The sequence below is a fragment of the Brachyhypopomus gauderio genome, chromosome 11, assembly GCF_052324685.1.
Source record: "Brachyhypopomus gauderio isolate BG-103 chromosome 11, BGAUD_0.2, whole genome shotgun sequence".
NCBI classification, from domain to species: Eukaryota; Metazoa; Chordata; class Actinopteri; order Gymnotiformes; family Hypopomidae; genus Brachyhypopomus; species Brachyhypopomus gauderio.
The window spans coordinates 15,528,174-15,542,391 of NC_135221.1; the positions used below are offsets into that span (position 1 = coordinate 15,528,174).

The 14,218-nt window shown below is 46.4% G+C and overlaps 3 protein-coding genes across 10 annotated transcripts in view; 1 reads left to right on the forward strand and 2 right to left on the reverse strand.

Annotated features, from left to right (window-relative positions):
- LOC143527233 (kelch domain-containing protein 4-like) overlaps positions 1-3,343 on the forward strand; it is a 27,196-nt gene extending 23,853 nt beyond the window's left edge. For 5 of the 6 annotated variants that reach the window (XM_077022283.1, XM_077022282.1, XM_077022285.1 and 2 more), the window contains exons 38-43: positions 728-790; positions 954-1,056; positions 1,177-1,255; positions 1,336-1,486; positions 1,635-1,718; positions 2,870-3,343. In XM_077022283.1, coding sequence (XP_076878398.1) covers positions 728-790; positions 954-1,056; positions 1,177-1,255; positions 1,336-1,486; positions 1,635-1,718; positions 2,870-3,016 — 627 coding nt within the window. In that variant the 3' untranslated portion in view covers positions 3,017-3,343. Of the gene's footprint in view, positions 1-727; positions 791-953; positions 1,057-1,176; positions 1,256-1,335; positions 1,487-1,634; positions 1,719-2,869 lie in introns of those variants that run through there. The other variant, XM_077022287.1, reaches the window with a different exon arrangement.
- Positions 2,581-7,826, reverse strand: znf276 (zinc finger protein 276). 3 transcript variants are annotated; one of them, XM_077022291.1, is made up of 11 exons: positions 7,320-7,826; positions 6,783-7,098; positions 6,623-6,669; positions 6,196-6,543; positions 5,913-6,033; positions 5,663-5,749; positions 5,206-5,313; positions 5,024-5,099; positions 4,701-4,818; positions 4,508-4,607; positions 2,581-4,195 (listed from the first exon to the last, which is right to left on the reverse strand). In XM_077022291.1, exons 1-11 carry the CDS (start codon positions 7,555-7,557, stop codon positions 3,922-3,924), a joined length of 1,833 nt encoding a protein of 610 aa, XP_076878406.1. In that variant the 5' UTR covers positions 7,558-7,826; the 3' UTR covers positions 2,581-3,921. The 3 variants fall into 3 exon arrangements, with proteins under 3 accessions (XP_076878406.1, XP_076878405.1, XP_076878407.1); XM_077022290.1 differs by having other exon boundaries at positions 6,783-7,104; XM_077022292.1 differs by having other exon boundaries at positions 5,913-5,991; positions 6,783-7,104; positions 7,320-7,825.
- A 2,017-nt stretch (positions 7,827-9,843) lies between these two features.
- LOC143527237 (ras-related protein Rab-21-like) lies at positions 9,844-14,115 on the reverse strand. The gene is made up of 7 exons (XM_077022298.1): positions 13,819-14,115; positions 12,263-12,322; positions 11,948-12,055; positions 11,706-11,769; positions 11,393-11,447; positions 11,216-11,304; positions 9,844-10,864 (listed from the first exon to the last, which is right to left on the reverse strand). Exons 1-7 carry the CDS (start codon positions 13,948-13,950, stop codon positions 10,716-10,718), a joined length of 657 nt encoding a protein of 218 aa, XP_076878413.1. The 5' UTR covers positions 13,951-14,115; the 3' UTR covers positions 9,844-10,715.
- Between the last annotated feature and the right edge of the window lie 103 nt (positions 14,116-14,218).

Here is a 14,218-nt window from a genome sequence, read left to right on the forward strand (position 1 = left end):
TAACCTAACCCCCTACCCTTAGCCCTAAACCTAACCTAACCCCCTACCCGTAGCCCTAAACCTAACCTAACCACCTACCCTTAGCCCTAAACCTAACCTGCTGCCTGTTTAAATTCCAAATTCCCCCTGTAAACATAGGATAAAAAATAATAATAATGAATTAATTAAAATAATAATTCAGGCAAAAAAATTGATATACTTGCCTGTAATCAGCATCCCGGTAACACCTGAAAAAAAATCTGAGAGATTATTATTAAGGGCAAAACACACAAATTAAATATATTTCATTTTAACTCCTCAAAATTAGAGCCATTTTTCTCAGGAGGGGGCATAGCCAATTCAGGGGCGGGATCACAGGAGTACACATAGCCCTAATCATTTGGAGCCTAGCCTGATGAAGGGTCAAATAACCCGAAACGTTGCGCTACGGGCTTGCTAATAGTGCTAATGGGAAGGTTAACGCAATCTTGCGGTGGGGGCGCCAAGGAAAAGTTGTGGGCGGGGCCTATTCGCAGGACTCTGGGGGCTCATCTGTGTTAGTGATGTTTCACCTGCATGTGTGGAGGGCCGGTTTAGCTATGGATTCTGAGAGCACAAGGCCAAAGAGAGCCACAGTATGTGCCATTGCGTGTACGCAATAAAAAGGTCTAAACTGACCTCCTGGTCTTCAGGGGAACCAGCTTAATCTACTAAAGTGTGTGCGTGTGTGTGTGTGTGCGCGCTACAGGTGCTGGTTTTCCTGATGTTCTTCTATGTAACAGACCTTCTCTGTGCTCACCTCAGACCCCAGGTATGTGTTTACACACTCTTATGTGTTTACATTTGAGTGGGTTGTGTTTTAGGGTGTGTGTGTGTGTGTGGGGGGTGATGTATGTTCAGTACGGGTGTGGCTCTGTATGTTTTAGTGGACTGTATGTGTGTGTTATACATGTATGTTGTATGTTTCTCTGCAGGATGAGAAGAGTTTACGTCGTGCCAAAGATCTGAGTGTTTGCCTCCTCACTTTGCTAGTGGACTCTTCTGATTGGCTGTCACTTTTCCACCAGTCAGAATCTGGTATGGAAGATTCCAGTTCTGGCTCCCTAATTCTTACCAAAATCCGGATCATTTAGAGTTGAGTAAAGCTTTGCAGCTTTGTGCGGGAAGGTCATTGTTTTCATCCTGCCTGGTCTCCAGGACAAGGACACGCCTACCAGTGCATCTTCATGGTGACCACGGATGTGAATATCCGACTGATGCCGTTTGCCTTCTTCAGGTGAGGCACACCCTAGTGGCACCAGCACCAAGCTGACCGCACACAAGCTAACGTGTGTGTGTGTGTGTGTGTGTGTATAGTGTCCTGGCAGATGCAGAATCGAGAGTACTGGACAGGGCCGTGAGGGTCCCAGGATTCCTGCACACAGCTGTGATGTCATACCTGGCCCTTCTGCGGCTCTTCCTGCGTGGACACACGGCGCCCGTCAGCTCCGAGACTCCTCCCCTACAGGCACGCCCACTAACACCACAGTGCCACCTACAGGCAGGACTCATCCTGTCTTTATTATAGTTTAGACTGGTATCAAAATCACTGAAGATCTTCCAGTAAAGTCTTGTGTGTCTGTGTGTGTTTTGTTACGTCTGTGTCTTGATTTCAGATTCTGGCCAGAGCCAAGTGTATTGTACTAAACAGCATCCAACAGAGCTCTCCCAGCTCCCTCACACACAGCAAGTGGAGCAAGGTATACACACCTGAGTGTGTTCAAACCCTCACACACACCTGAGTGTGTTCAAACCCTCACACACACCTGAGTGTGTTCAAACCCTCACACACACCTGAGTGTGTTCAAACCCTCACACACACCCAGTGGTGCATGGTATACACACCTGAGTGTGTTCAAACCCTCACACACACCTATTGCAGGAGATGGATATTCGACTGACATGCAAGATGACCAATCACGAGCCTGCTATTTCGTCATGACGTACAATTCCTCAGGAAACACAGAAGTATTACGAAGGTTCCGCTGAATGTAGTCTGAAGCACTTCTCACCTATTCAGAGCCCACACAAAATTTGGTCACAAATTCAATGTTCAATCATCCTGATTTCTTTTCTATACATTTGTATGCTTGTAAGTCACATCTGTGCATTTGTGAGCTCCTTCACACCAACAACACAGAATATTTCACACCAGTAAGACAGAATATGGGAGTAAAGACTTCTCCCAGAACCCGATGATATCTCATTACTGCTTTAAGCAAAACTCTTGAATAACCAGAAGTGACGTGATACCATGGACTGCACATTCCTCTCAGTCCTATGGATGTATCCACTTCTGAAGGAGCCGCTTGGCTTGTGTGTGCACCTGTTCACTAAGAGCCCAAGTAAGACCAGGACCAGGATGACCAAAGTGTGGTTAACCAGTCACGAAGCGACTGGCAGTTATAATGCTTCTATAGTACTGATGTTTAAATGCATAATGTAGAAACTGAATCGTTTTCTACAATTGTTTCTATGCAGGAACAAGTTTGTATTTATGTAGAATAACAAATTGCATTTGCACCCATAAACTCCAACATTAAGCATGTTATATGCCATATATTCAGAAATTCAGTTTATTACAAACTGTTCACAGCAAGTACACACAATTCATATCTCCACACATCCCTTCTCACGAGCATCTGAGGATGAACAGGCACCAGTGTGGCTTGTAAAAACACAGGAGCAGTCAGACTACAGAATAAAGGTGTGTGGGGACCCTGTCTGTCTGTAAACTGTCCTATAAATGCTCGGCGTCCAAGGTGGACCATTTAATTGTGTCTTTTGGGCTGCAGTGTCTGGGCTGTTGTATAGAGAGAGAGATGAGTTCTACTTCACTCTTTTTCTTCAGTTGCAGGCAGACAGTGAGGAGCTGGATCCTGAGGTGGGCGCTGCACTCTCCGTGATGCTTCAACCCGGCAACCCCAGCCCTGACCTTTGCCCCGACCTTTGCCCTGACCTCGATGTTGCATCCTGCCCCGGCAGGAGCTTTCTGTGAGTGGAGGAGCGTCCGTTTCATAGTGACACAATTAACTGCGTGACCCGTCCCGGCCGCAGCACAGCAGGTCCAGAGCGGGACGATGGAGGTCCAGCGTTTGTGGGGATTTCTCTGCACCCGTGTTCTGTTTCCGACAGCAGAACAGCAATGAGTGTAAACAGAAGTTGGGAATACTGAACTGGAATACAACACGTTCGGCACAACAGAACAGAGGGAATCTTGGGAAGAAGCTACTGCATGTTGAACAGGCTTGCAGGGCACAAGTGCAAGACCAATTTAGTCTGCAATGTGAAATCTGAAATGCATTAAACCTCACACTGACGCTCACTGCAGAGCAGCAGGCGTGGTCCTTACAGTGTAGTTCGAGTGTGGCTGTGGTTGAGTGAATGACCCACAGTGTGGCTGTGTGAATGACCCACAGTGTGGCTGTGTGAATGACCCACAGTGTGGCTGTGGTTGCGTGAATGACCCACAGTGTGGCTGTGGTTGCGTGAATGACCCACAGTGTGGCTGTGGTTGAGTGAATGACCCACAGTGTGGCTGTGGTTGCGTGAATGACCCACAGTGTGGCTGTGGTTGAGTGAATGACCCACAGTGTGGCTGGGTGAATGACCCACAGTGTGGCTGTGTGAATGACCCACAGTGTGGCTGTGGCTGTGTGAATGACCCACAGTGTGGCTGTGGTTGCGTGAATGACCCACAGTGTGGCTGTGGTTGCGTGAATGACCCACAGTGTGGCTGTGGTTGCGTGAATGACCCACAGTGTGGCTGTGGTTGTAACATTTGCTGTCGTGACGGTGCTCCAACAGCAGAACAACATCCTCCTGCACCCCTGCTGCCCCTCACCGCCCCACCCCTGCTGCCCCTCACCGCCCCACCCCTGCTGCAGCGCCTGTCTGGTGGTGTCAGAGAGGAGGCGGGGCCCCACCCTGGCCCGGTCCCGCACACTGGGGCTCCACGGACGCGGGGTTCTGGCTCTCGGCGTCGGGCGGCGGGGGGATGGCACAGCCCTGGAGGATGGGGTGCACCATGGACATGTGAACGTTCAGGTTGTGGGCTTTCTCAAAGCGCCGCCCACACAGCGTGCAGGCGAACTCCAGGTCCGCCTCGGCCTTGTGCTTGGTCATGTGATACTTCAGGGACGCCCTCTGACGACACTGGAACCCGCACACCTCACACCTGCAGGTTGGAAACACATACGTGGACCCTGTCACATCTGCAGTTGGCAACCTGCACAATGGACCATCTACACCACTGCATTATGGGCCGAAGTGAAAACCCAAATGTATCAAATCAGGGGGTTAGAGGCTGATTATCTAGTTTAATAGATTAAAAATAGCCACAAACTCGAACTAGGAGACGTTTTCAGGACAGGGATAATGTACATCTTGGCTGTGCGCTTCGAATGGCTGACTCGAGATGGATGGTGAGATGTTCGGAGTACGGAGCGTACGGAGAAGCCCGGTGTGCTGCTAACGCTTCAGTACTCACTGCAGTGGTTTGGCTCCTGAGTGACGCATCTGGTGCACGGAGAGATGTTTCCTCTGCTTGAAGGTCTGACCACACTGATCACAGATGTAGTTCCTCACCTCTGAGCAAGAAAGGAGACATATTAAACACTTAATTAACACTTATTAACCGTATTGTGCCCGTACCTGCCTGGGCCCAGTGTCTGCAGGCTCACCTGTGTGAATGAGTTTGACGTGTCTCTGCAGGTAACGGTCGATCATGAACACCTTGTTGCAGCCGGGATGGGGGCAGGGCCGCTCCCTCACCTCCTCATGGTGCTCCTTTATGTGTTTCTGTTCAGATACAGATCACCACCGAGTCTGCATGGCTGTGGTTACAGCATGTTATCACGGTTCCACACTCATTGACTGATCTAGATCGTACTGCAGCAGGATGGTTTGTGTGATCTATCCCAGCATGTCTGGACTTCCGACCCACCAGATGGGCCACATTCTGTGTGTGTGTGTGTGTGTGTGTCTGGGTGCATGCTCAGCTGACCTTCATGCCGTCCGGGCCCCTGTACACGGCCGTACAGCCCTGGTGTGGACACTTGTAGATGGTGGGTAACTCCTCCCTGGGGGTGAAGGAGGTGAGAAATCGGAGCTCTGACATCACCACAGCCCTGTGAGACGGAGCAGACCAGACGCTCCCTCAGTGCTGCTACGCTCACGCTCTCCTACCTCTCCGCCTTGATCTTCTTCTTCCAGCCTGGCTTTGGTCCAGGTTTTCTTCTCTCCTTCGGCTCCAGGACCTTTGCGTCTTTGCTGCCTCTCTTAGCCGGGGCGACTCTGGACACGAGGCAAAGGGACGGCGCGTCATAATTCAGGGTTTCACGGGTGTGATGACTGATACATACAGTCAAGCTTGGAGTTGAAGTCAATGTGGGGAGAGGCCCAGCAGACCAGTACATTATCTAATCCCGGGCTCCTTCATACAGAAAGTAAGGCTACAATATGCTAATTGAATCACATGATCCAATCACCTCAAGGGGTCACGATTGTCATTAATACGTTGCAAACCCCACTGCAACGTACAGTCCAATCCCTGATCTTACAGCAGTCTGGCGGAGGTTCTGGCCTCGCTGTGAGGAGATGGAACCCGCTCACATGAAGATCAGCTTGTGTGTCAACACCTCACCGTTTCTCAGGGTACACATCCGCGCTGTCGTCAGACGAGCCGCTCTTCCTCCTTTCCTCGGACTCTTCCTCGTCGCTGGAGTTGTTCCTAAACAGAAGATGAGGTCCAGGTTTTTGAACGCCTGCCCAGTGTCGGTGTGTAACCTGCAAGGCCAGTAGGGGTCAGTAGTACTGTGCTGCACTCTACACGGGGCGGTGCGGGACATGCGAGCGGGACGCGGGAGGGAGAGTTGCGGGACGCAGGAACGCACCTGTCTGACAGCTCGCTGTCCTCGGGCTGCTCTTCTGGTGGAGCCGGGGCAGGAGATGGAATCTTGTCACCTTGAACACCTGCAAATGAAAAACACACACACACACACACACACACACACACTAAAGCCACACGGCGAGATGACTCAAGTCACGTGTGTACACAGCACCATGGATGACAAGATAGTTAAATGCTGCTTTGTGCTGGTACATTTACAGGACAAAACTAATATTGGTAACTGGTCATAATGATTGGACCCCAAATCTCCCTCAACACTGTCTTACCATCTACGTTCCAGGTGTCCAGGAAACTGGAGTTCTGAGTTAATGACCCATCAGCAGTGCTGTTGACTGGTGGAAGTGGCTGGTGGTTGGTGTGGTTTCTGTGTTCATCACTGCCTCTCTTGCCTTTTACACTTGAGTCAAGGTCTATGTTGGCTCTAGGCTGAGAGACACTGGTGTCCATCACGTAGCTGTGACCATCCACACAGCTCCACACGGCCTTCACTGTGCCCCAGCACTGACCCTCTAGCACCTCCTTCAGACCAGGACAGGAACGGCAGCCTTCAGCATGCTGGTGGGTCCAGGACACGAGGCTGTGCAGACACTTGGGGTCTGCGCTTATGGGCCGTGCTAGAGAGGAATGGTATGTCATTAGTAACTGATGTGTTTGGTCTTGTTGAATCTGTTCCTGGTTTTGGTGGGCACTTACATGACTGGTTCAAGTCTTCTTTTAACGCTGAACATTTTGGGTTATTCCTGAAAGCAAGATAAAAAAAAAACCCCAATCAGCATGTAGTGATTTCATTTCAAACTTTGCTGTGGAATGGAGGGCAGGTATCGGTCAGCTGTGGACGGGTGGGTCTACTCACCTGTCTCTGTTGCTGTGGCGTGAGGACGGCAGCAGGTTCACCCTCTGTCTGAAGGCCAGAAGGATGCTGTGGCACTTGTAGAACTGCGCATGGCAGCTTTTGCAGATGAACTGCGAGAGGCTCGGGTCGCGGTGCATGGGCACGCCGAGGAGACGCTGGAAGTCCGAACCGAAGCGAAGGGTCGTCTGCTCGCCTGACTTGCACGTCCGTTCACAACCTTCGGCCGAGTCCTCGGGCAGTTTTCCAAACGCTTGTCGAAGTCTCCGGGTCGAGAATTTCCCGTGACACAGTCGACAGAATTCCGTGCTGAGTCTGCCTGTCGCTTAATACACGGTGGAGAAAGTGTTAGTGGACTTGAAGATAATAACAGTTAACACCGACATCATCGACCCTTCTCCAGCCCCTACACCAACTCACACACATCACCACCTCCACACAAGCCCAACAGGTGCCAGACTGATGTGATCTGACCTCTGGAGAGCGACGGACACTGGACGGACAACGTTTCGGACACAGTCGGGACCAAAGGCGACTCACGTGTCCCTGCCGACGCCACCCAGAGACGCCGGTGCTCCGTCTCGTCCTGCGGGGACTTGAGGCTGAATGTCGTGGCCTCCGATCCGTCGTCGGACGCGTGTTCACGGGCGGCACCGCCGTCCAGCGGACCGTTCTGGGCTGCGCGCCGGGCTCTGCCCCGACGACCCGGCGGCGCAGGCCGAGCCGCGGGTGCAGGAGCGCCGGCACTGCGCGCTCGTCTCACGGGCGTCCTCCTCATCGCCGCGGCGGGTCTGTCGCTTCTCCAACAATAAACGCAGCGAATCCTCCAAAAGTTTTAAACCTCGCAGGCTTGCGACGTGTCGGGCATGTTGACACTGATTTTACTCGTATCAGTTAATGCAAGTCAAAGTAGGTTACTTAAAAAGCGCTACAATGCATTATTGGGAAAAAATAGACTTAATTAAATGGCTTGGAACGAGTTATGATTAAAACATTGGAACTGAAGAGACGATGATAAACAAGGAGAGCCGGAAGTGTTTAGTAGTAAATAAAAGCAGAAGAAATATGAGGTCGTGTATTAGGTTAATGCGGTGCCTACAGCGCCGTATGTGGATTTATGTGGAACTGCAAGCGTGTACGGCGATGAAGAGAGTCCATTAGGTTCGTCCGTTATTGTTGAGAAGCATGTGGAGCTCGGAAGGGTTGCAGTGAAAACGTGTGGACACTGAATAACGCTGTTGAAAAGGTTTCCAGTCATGTTCAACTTCTTTGGGTTCTAAAATAACTGCCTGTCAAAAGACATGAAACCGGTGTATACGTGTTTTTACAAGAAAAATGACCTTTGTATAAAGTCAAAGAAAAAGTGGTTACCTTGACAGGACCAGCAAAAATAAAGTGGAAAAAAAATTATTAATATACAAACATTGATGTATACAATGTATACAAATAACATGTTTACCTCCATGTCCTGAATATACACACAAATGTGGGGTGAGACTTCTGATAAACTGAAGTAAATTAAGATAAGATAATCCTTTATTGATCCCGCAACGGGGAAATTTGCAATATTACAGCAGCAGAGAGGAAGGGACAGAGAGAGGAAGTATAAAGACAATATTTAAGGTCATGGACGTAATTTTGATTTCAAAAGTGGGGGGGACATGGATTCGTCGCTATTTAAATATTTGGTTTTAACCGTAAAAACTGGGGGGAACCAAAGCCGGCTTTTGAAAAAGTGGGGGGGACATGTCCCCCCCCCCCCCCCCCCCCCCCCCAAATTAACATCCGTGTATAAGGTAGTGTAGGAAAAAAGAAACTTAAAGGCAAAACGAAACTTAATGTTTTCTTGGACAACTGTGAGAGAGCAGAAGGGAAGAGGCCAGTGGCCTTGAGAAGAACAGAATGAGCCCTTTCAGTGCAAAATGCAAGGCAAGCAGTTTTTAGATAACCAAGCAGACAATTAGAGAGGAGCAGGTGGGTTTCGATGGAGTTATCGAAACTTAGGGAGAAATCGAAACTTAGAGAGAGAGTATGAAAGAGAGGACATCGCCCAGCACGGGGCACTTTTTGCTCGGACGCTGCTGAGATCCACTTGGGTTAGGTAGAGTTCTAGGCAACTAGCACCAGTGCACTGGAGAGTTGTACCACGTATACTTTGGCTATTTTGTACTCGCTTTTATTCCATATTAAATTATTTATCTGAAAATAACTTTGGTGTTAAGTCTTTGCTTGGGTCACTCAATCAAAACCAATCGGTTCATCGGGGCAGTGTTGGGGCCTATCTGGGTCAGGAGAAAATATCCCAACAGTCGAGAATAATAAAAAAATAAAACAAAAATGTATGATATTGAAAAATATAATAATCTTATGTATGGTGATATTGCACATAGAAGTAGTAACTATTGCACATTTGCCATATTGAAAAAAATTGCACAATTTGACCGGCATGTGGTAGCAATATTAAACATTAACTACAGTCTATTGAGTGCAGCGCGTGTTGAACAGTCTGACGGCGTGTGGAAGGAAGGACCTGCGGTATCTCTCCTTCACGCACCGCAGGTGCAGCAGCCGGGCACTGAAGGAGCTGCTCAGTGCGGTCAGAGAGTGGTGCATGGGGTTGGACAGGTTCTTCAGCATGTATTTTAACTTAGTCCTCATTCTCCTGTCTCCCACCACCTCCACTGGGTCAAGAGGACACCCGAGGACAGAGCTGGACTTCCTTATGATCCTGTCCAGTCTCTTCCTGTCAGCGGTGGAGATGCTGCTACCCCAGCAGACCACTCCATAGAATATAGCTGATGCCACCACAGCATCAAAGAAGGACCTCAGGAGTGTCCCCTGCACACCAAAGGATCTGAGTCTCCTTAGGAGATACAGTCTGCTCTGGCCCTTCCTGTAGAGAGCAGCTGTGTTGTCAGTCCAGTCCAGCTTGTTGTTAAGGTGGACACCAAGGTATTTGTAGGACCTCACAATCTCAATGTCTGTGCCCTGGATGTTTACAGGCACAGGATTTGAGTGTTTAGTCCTGCGGATGATCTTTTTAATAACAGAGACAACTGTTTGTTTTGAAGTACTGTGTTAATTTTATTAAATTAGGCAAGTATAGTATACTTTTTAAAAATATTGAACACTTTGAATTAATAAGGCACTTATAGTTATATATCAAAGCTAAGTTTTAAACCTGCTGATAGTGTTTTAGTGAGTATCTGTGAAATGTTTTTCCACTACAGTATATCAGAATGGCGAAAAAGTTCTGACCTGGGTTTCCAAAAACCATCACAGAACAAACATGGTGTTTAAATGGGAGACTGAGTATTGCACCAAACACTTTCTACTTGAAGATGTCCATAACACTGTGGTGGTTCTGGAAAATGGGGACCTGACGGTAGTTATCGTATCTGAAGATAATAACACCTGACCTGTACAAAATATATTTATCAGCAAACATGTAGCAAATCTTACACTTGGTAACATGGGCACATGCTGTAAATGAAGACACCAGATAGATAGATGCACCTGTTTTCTTGTGTCTAAAATGTTAGATTTGCATGTCTGTGGGGTGCAGAAAGAGCACTAGTGCTGGCTGGTGTAAGGCTGTCTGTCCCGCTCAGTGGCATTAATGTTAGAGGAATTAGAGAGGCAGCCCCACCTCTCAAAGCTCACAGATGTTAGAACCAATACCACACTGAGGGAGAAGGACCATATGCTGTCTGATCTGGTAGAGAGTGGAGCAGGGGCCTAATCTGTGGTGTTTCCCCCACATACTGCTTGCATATATCTAATATCTTCTTTAGTGCCGACACACAAATGCCGATCTGATCTTTTAAGTGCAGTTTTTTTGAGATGGCGCCACCATCTCAGTGGATTATCATCTTGAGCGGAGAAAGTCTGCTTTCCGTGTTAGTCTCTGCTGTCTGTACATGAGATCAGTGGAGATTATCCGGAGAAGCAGCAAGATCCCGAGGGGGCGCTCCTGCTCTCCTCGCCGTCACTATCCACTATCTGCAAAGTCCGCCTGGTGAAACCTGAACATGGATCGTTGTTCATCCTGGCCCGGTCCTCCACCACCGACACCTCCATCATTCCTGTAGTCACAAAACGCAATGTTTTCCATCATCCTTGTAGTCACAGAACACAATTTCCCATCATTCCTGTAGCTACAGAATACGCTTCCCATCATTCCTGTAGTCACAGAACACAACGTATCCCATCATTCTTGTTATCACAGAACAAAACGTTTCCCATAATTTCTATGAGCAGCTAGACATACTAGAGGTTTTGTTAATTACATTTACCTGCAGTACACTAAAATGAAATTATCCAGTAAACAATAATTTGACATTATAAGCAGAATAGGTGTAGAGTGATTTATAACTTATCTCCATAACATATCTTGTGCTTGTAATAAGTCTTTTTAAGTGTGCAAGATTGCTTACGTTTGCAAAGGCTGAGGAATAGCTCCTCAATGCCTGTATTTAATTTGGCCGATGTCTGGTAGTGCTTTGCACCCACTGCGTCTGCATATCTACAGGGAAGAAAGTTAAAGGGTTAAAGACCTTTGGAAGATCAGCACATATGGGGTAGGAACTTGTATCTGGAAAACAGCCGTGTACCGTTCCACGTCTTCAGTTGAAACGTTTCTGTCCTTGTCTAGATCTGTTTTGTTGCCTGTGTCAGATAAAAGGCAGAAACACCAATGCTTACTTGCTGTAGAAATACAGGAATTAATAATCGTTCACTGTACTAACTAACATAATGTTTGTATTCAACTGACTGTGACTTCAGAAGAGTCAGATTAATCTTAGATGCAAGTTAGGAAGAATTTCCAATAGTAATTGGAAATGGCGCTGAATTTAAGCCCAAAGTTAAGCCTAATCCATGTTCATAAAACTGTCTCGAACTGTCTCAATTAACACAGATGCTTACCGACTATACAGAGACACACTTCATTACCCAGAATTCTCCTCAGCTCTTTCACCCAGCTTTTTACCTACATTACAGAAAAGAACATTTGCAAATACTAATGCTAAAGCAGGGGTGTGGTATTAAATACAGATTTTTAATGCATCAATGCATTTTTAATGCATACACAGAGCAAATGTGTGTCTACTAATGCTAAAAGTTTGGAACAAACAAATAAGTTCAAATGTGTTCATCATTTATTTTACCTTTTGAAAGGAATCTTCATCTGTGATGTCATATATCAGAATGGCTCCATTTGAGTCTCTGTAGTAAATGGGCCCCAGGGCATGGAACCGCTCCTGTCCGGCTGTGTCCTGTAGCACAAGTCTTGAGTTGTTCAACAACACCATCACAACTTATTATGGCCTTATTATAACGATGACATATATATGTTTTTTTTTACATTTTAATGTAGATACAGATAAGGATAAATAAATGTATAGACATAATGAAATATTTGAGAGAGTTTAACTCTTTAACTGCATAAGGTCTGGATGTTGATGTGGCTGATATGATCATACCCAGATGGCAAGGTTCACCCTTTTGCCAGCAATGTTCAGCTTCTTGGTGAAGAAGGAGGCCTGTGATGGGGATTAAAATAAATGTGAAACGACCAGAATACTGATCAGTAAATGCCCATCAACTGGGTACAACTATTCCTGAGAAAAAATCAGATTACGTTTGCTTCTTAGGAAGAAGCTGAAACACAATCATGACAGTCACACACGAATTTGGTAATTTATAATATGATTATTTGTTGTTTTATGCATCAATGTTGAATTTCCAAAGATGGTCTGGTACCTAAGTAAATGATAGTGGATTTTGCATGTGAGTGCACTACACCTCAAAGCACAAGATTACCTCGAATACGTATGATCAACTTTTCTCAGACATACATGATCTATCTATCTATCTAATTCACATTTGATGCGCTTTGACGCAGCATGTTCGTTGATGCAAAAGAAAACATCACCAGTCTTGTCTTTAACCTTTTATTAAAAGCAAATACAAATACAGAGCGCTCTGGAGAGAATACGCAAAAGCCTAACTACTCTATTCTGTAGCTTTGTGTGCAGGTCTCTCAAACAAACATTTTTCCAATGTACAAGTTCCACCTGTACTAGATCTGGGTATAAGCCCCCACCTTTGCTACTCTGCGATGGAATCTCCCTATGTCTGAAAACTTGTCTGCCTATTTCTCTAAATAGATTACGTCAGTCACTCTACCCCCAGTGCACTTGATCTGACCTATTTACTGTTTTGCACTTGCTTTCTGCCTCCATCTCGCAGATGCTGATGACCTGTTTTCAACTTAAAACATTTTCTGTGAACTTGCACAGGTGTTAACACATACTGTGGAATATCCTGTTTGTCTTTTGCAGAGAGCACACTAATATGCTGCTTAACTCTTGTAATGCCCCCCAAAATTAATATGCATATACTTTGTAGATAATGCACCTTATGCAGCATTCATATGTAATTTTAATATCAAGTTTACTGGTAAGCAAAATATATTGTTGCTAATGTTACTGCTAAGAAAAAAACCCATTATCTCAACACATTACATTATTATGTGTCTACCAGCCAGACACTACCCAGCTGGCATGGCGCGTGCCTCCCAGTCAACCCAAAGGAGAGAATGTAGTATTTATTGAACCTTAAATATCTTTGGTACCAGACAGTTTAGACTTGTTACCCTATAACTGCGCATACTTGCAATGTGTGTATATCTTTTGAATGTGTGTATTTGAAACCATTAGTCGAAATTTGAGCTGTCAATCAGCTTTGTCTGTGTATATTTAACTGTATATTTGAAATTGTTGGCATTTGTTCTAAAATTAAGTCGCTGGGACCTGCAGCAAATCGTGTACCAAATCACCACGCCAAGGTTACACTTATAACTCTACTTTAGGGAGAAATTGGAGACTTGCAGCGCTCTAAAATATGTTGTCCAGATAAACCTTGAGGATAAGAATGGGCCCGGAAACAGGCCCATTGCGACAGCTGCTTCAGCAGGGATGTCCTCTTACGAGCTCCACACCACAACAATACACTCGACGATTTCTTTCCTACTCACCTGGAGGGTTGTAATGTGTTTGTCGTAAAATTTATTCTCGCAGTATCGCAGTACAATAGAAGTTTTCCCAACACAGCCTTCTCCCAACATCACTACTTTGAAAGAAAATGATTTGTTTCTTGCTGACGCCATGTCGAAACGGATTCTGAAGAGAGAGTGGCCTGCTATATGAACGCAGTAGTGTTCTCAGTCATTTTATTTGGGTAAATATGTATCACGCCTCAGTGACAATTTCTACAAGATACATATAGACTTGCAGAAAAGCTCTGTAAGTCTCCGTTTCGTTTCGCATATAACTTTTTTTTGACGTTGCAACACATGCGTTTCCGACCACGTCCAGTAGGTGGCGTAGACAAAAACAGCTCTTATAAGTACCTTTCCATGGGACGTTAGAGTAAAA

Excerpts from the sequence above, each read along its gene's own strand:
- znf276 (XM_077022290.1), bottom strand. The coding sequence starts at position 7,557 with ATGAGGAGGACGCCCGTGAGACGAGCGCGCAGTGCCGGCGCTCCTGCA. Across the intron at positions 6,034-6,195 it reads GGACACCTGGAACGTAGATG|TGTGTGTGTGTGTGTGTGTG; the intron begins GTAAGACAGTGT and ends GTGTGGCTTTAG. Across the intron at positions 4,819-5,023 it reads GGGGCCCGGACGGCATGAAG|AAACACATAAAGGAGCACCA; the intron begins GTCAGCTGAGCA and ends GTATCTGAACAG.
- LOC143527237 (XM_077022298.1), bottom strand. The coding sequence starts at position 13,950 with ATGGCGTCAGCAAGAAACAAATCATTTTCTTTCAAAGTAGTGATGTTG. Across the intron at positions 11,770-11,947 it reads ATGAAGATTCCTTTCAAAAG|GTAAAAAGCTGGGTGAAAGA; the intron begins GTAAAATAAATG and ends TCTGTAATGTAG. Across the intron at positions 10,865-11,215 it reads ATTCCTCAGCCTTTGCAAAC|GAATGATGGAGGTGTCGGTG; the intron begins GTAAGCAATCTT and ends TTGTGACTACAG.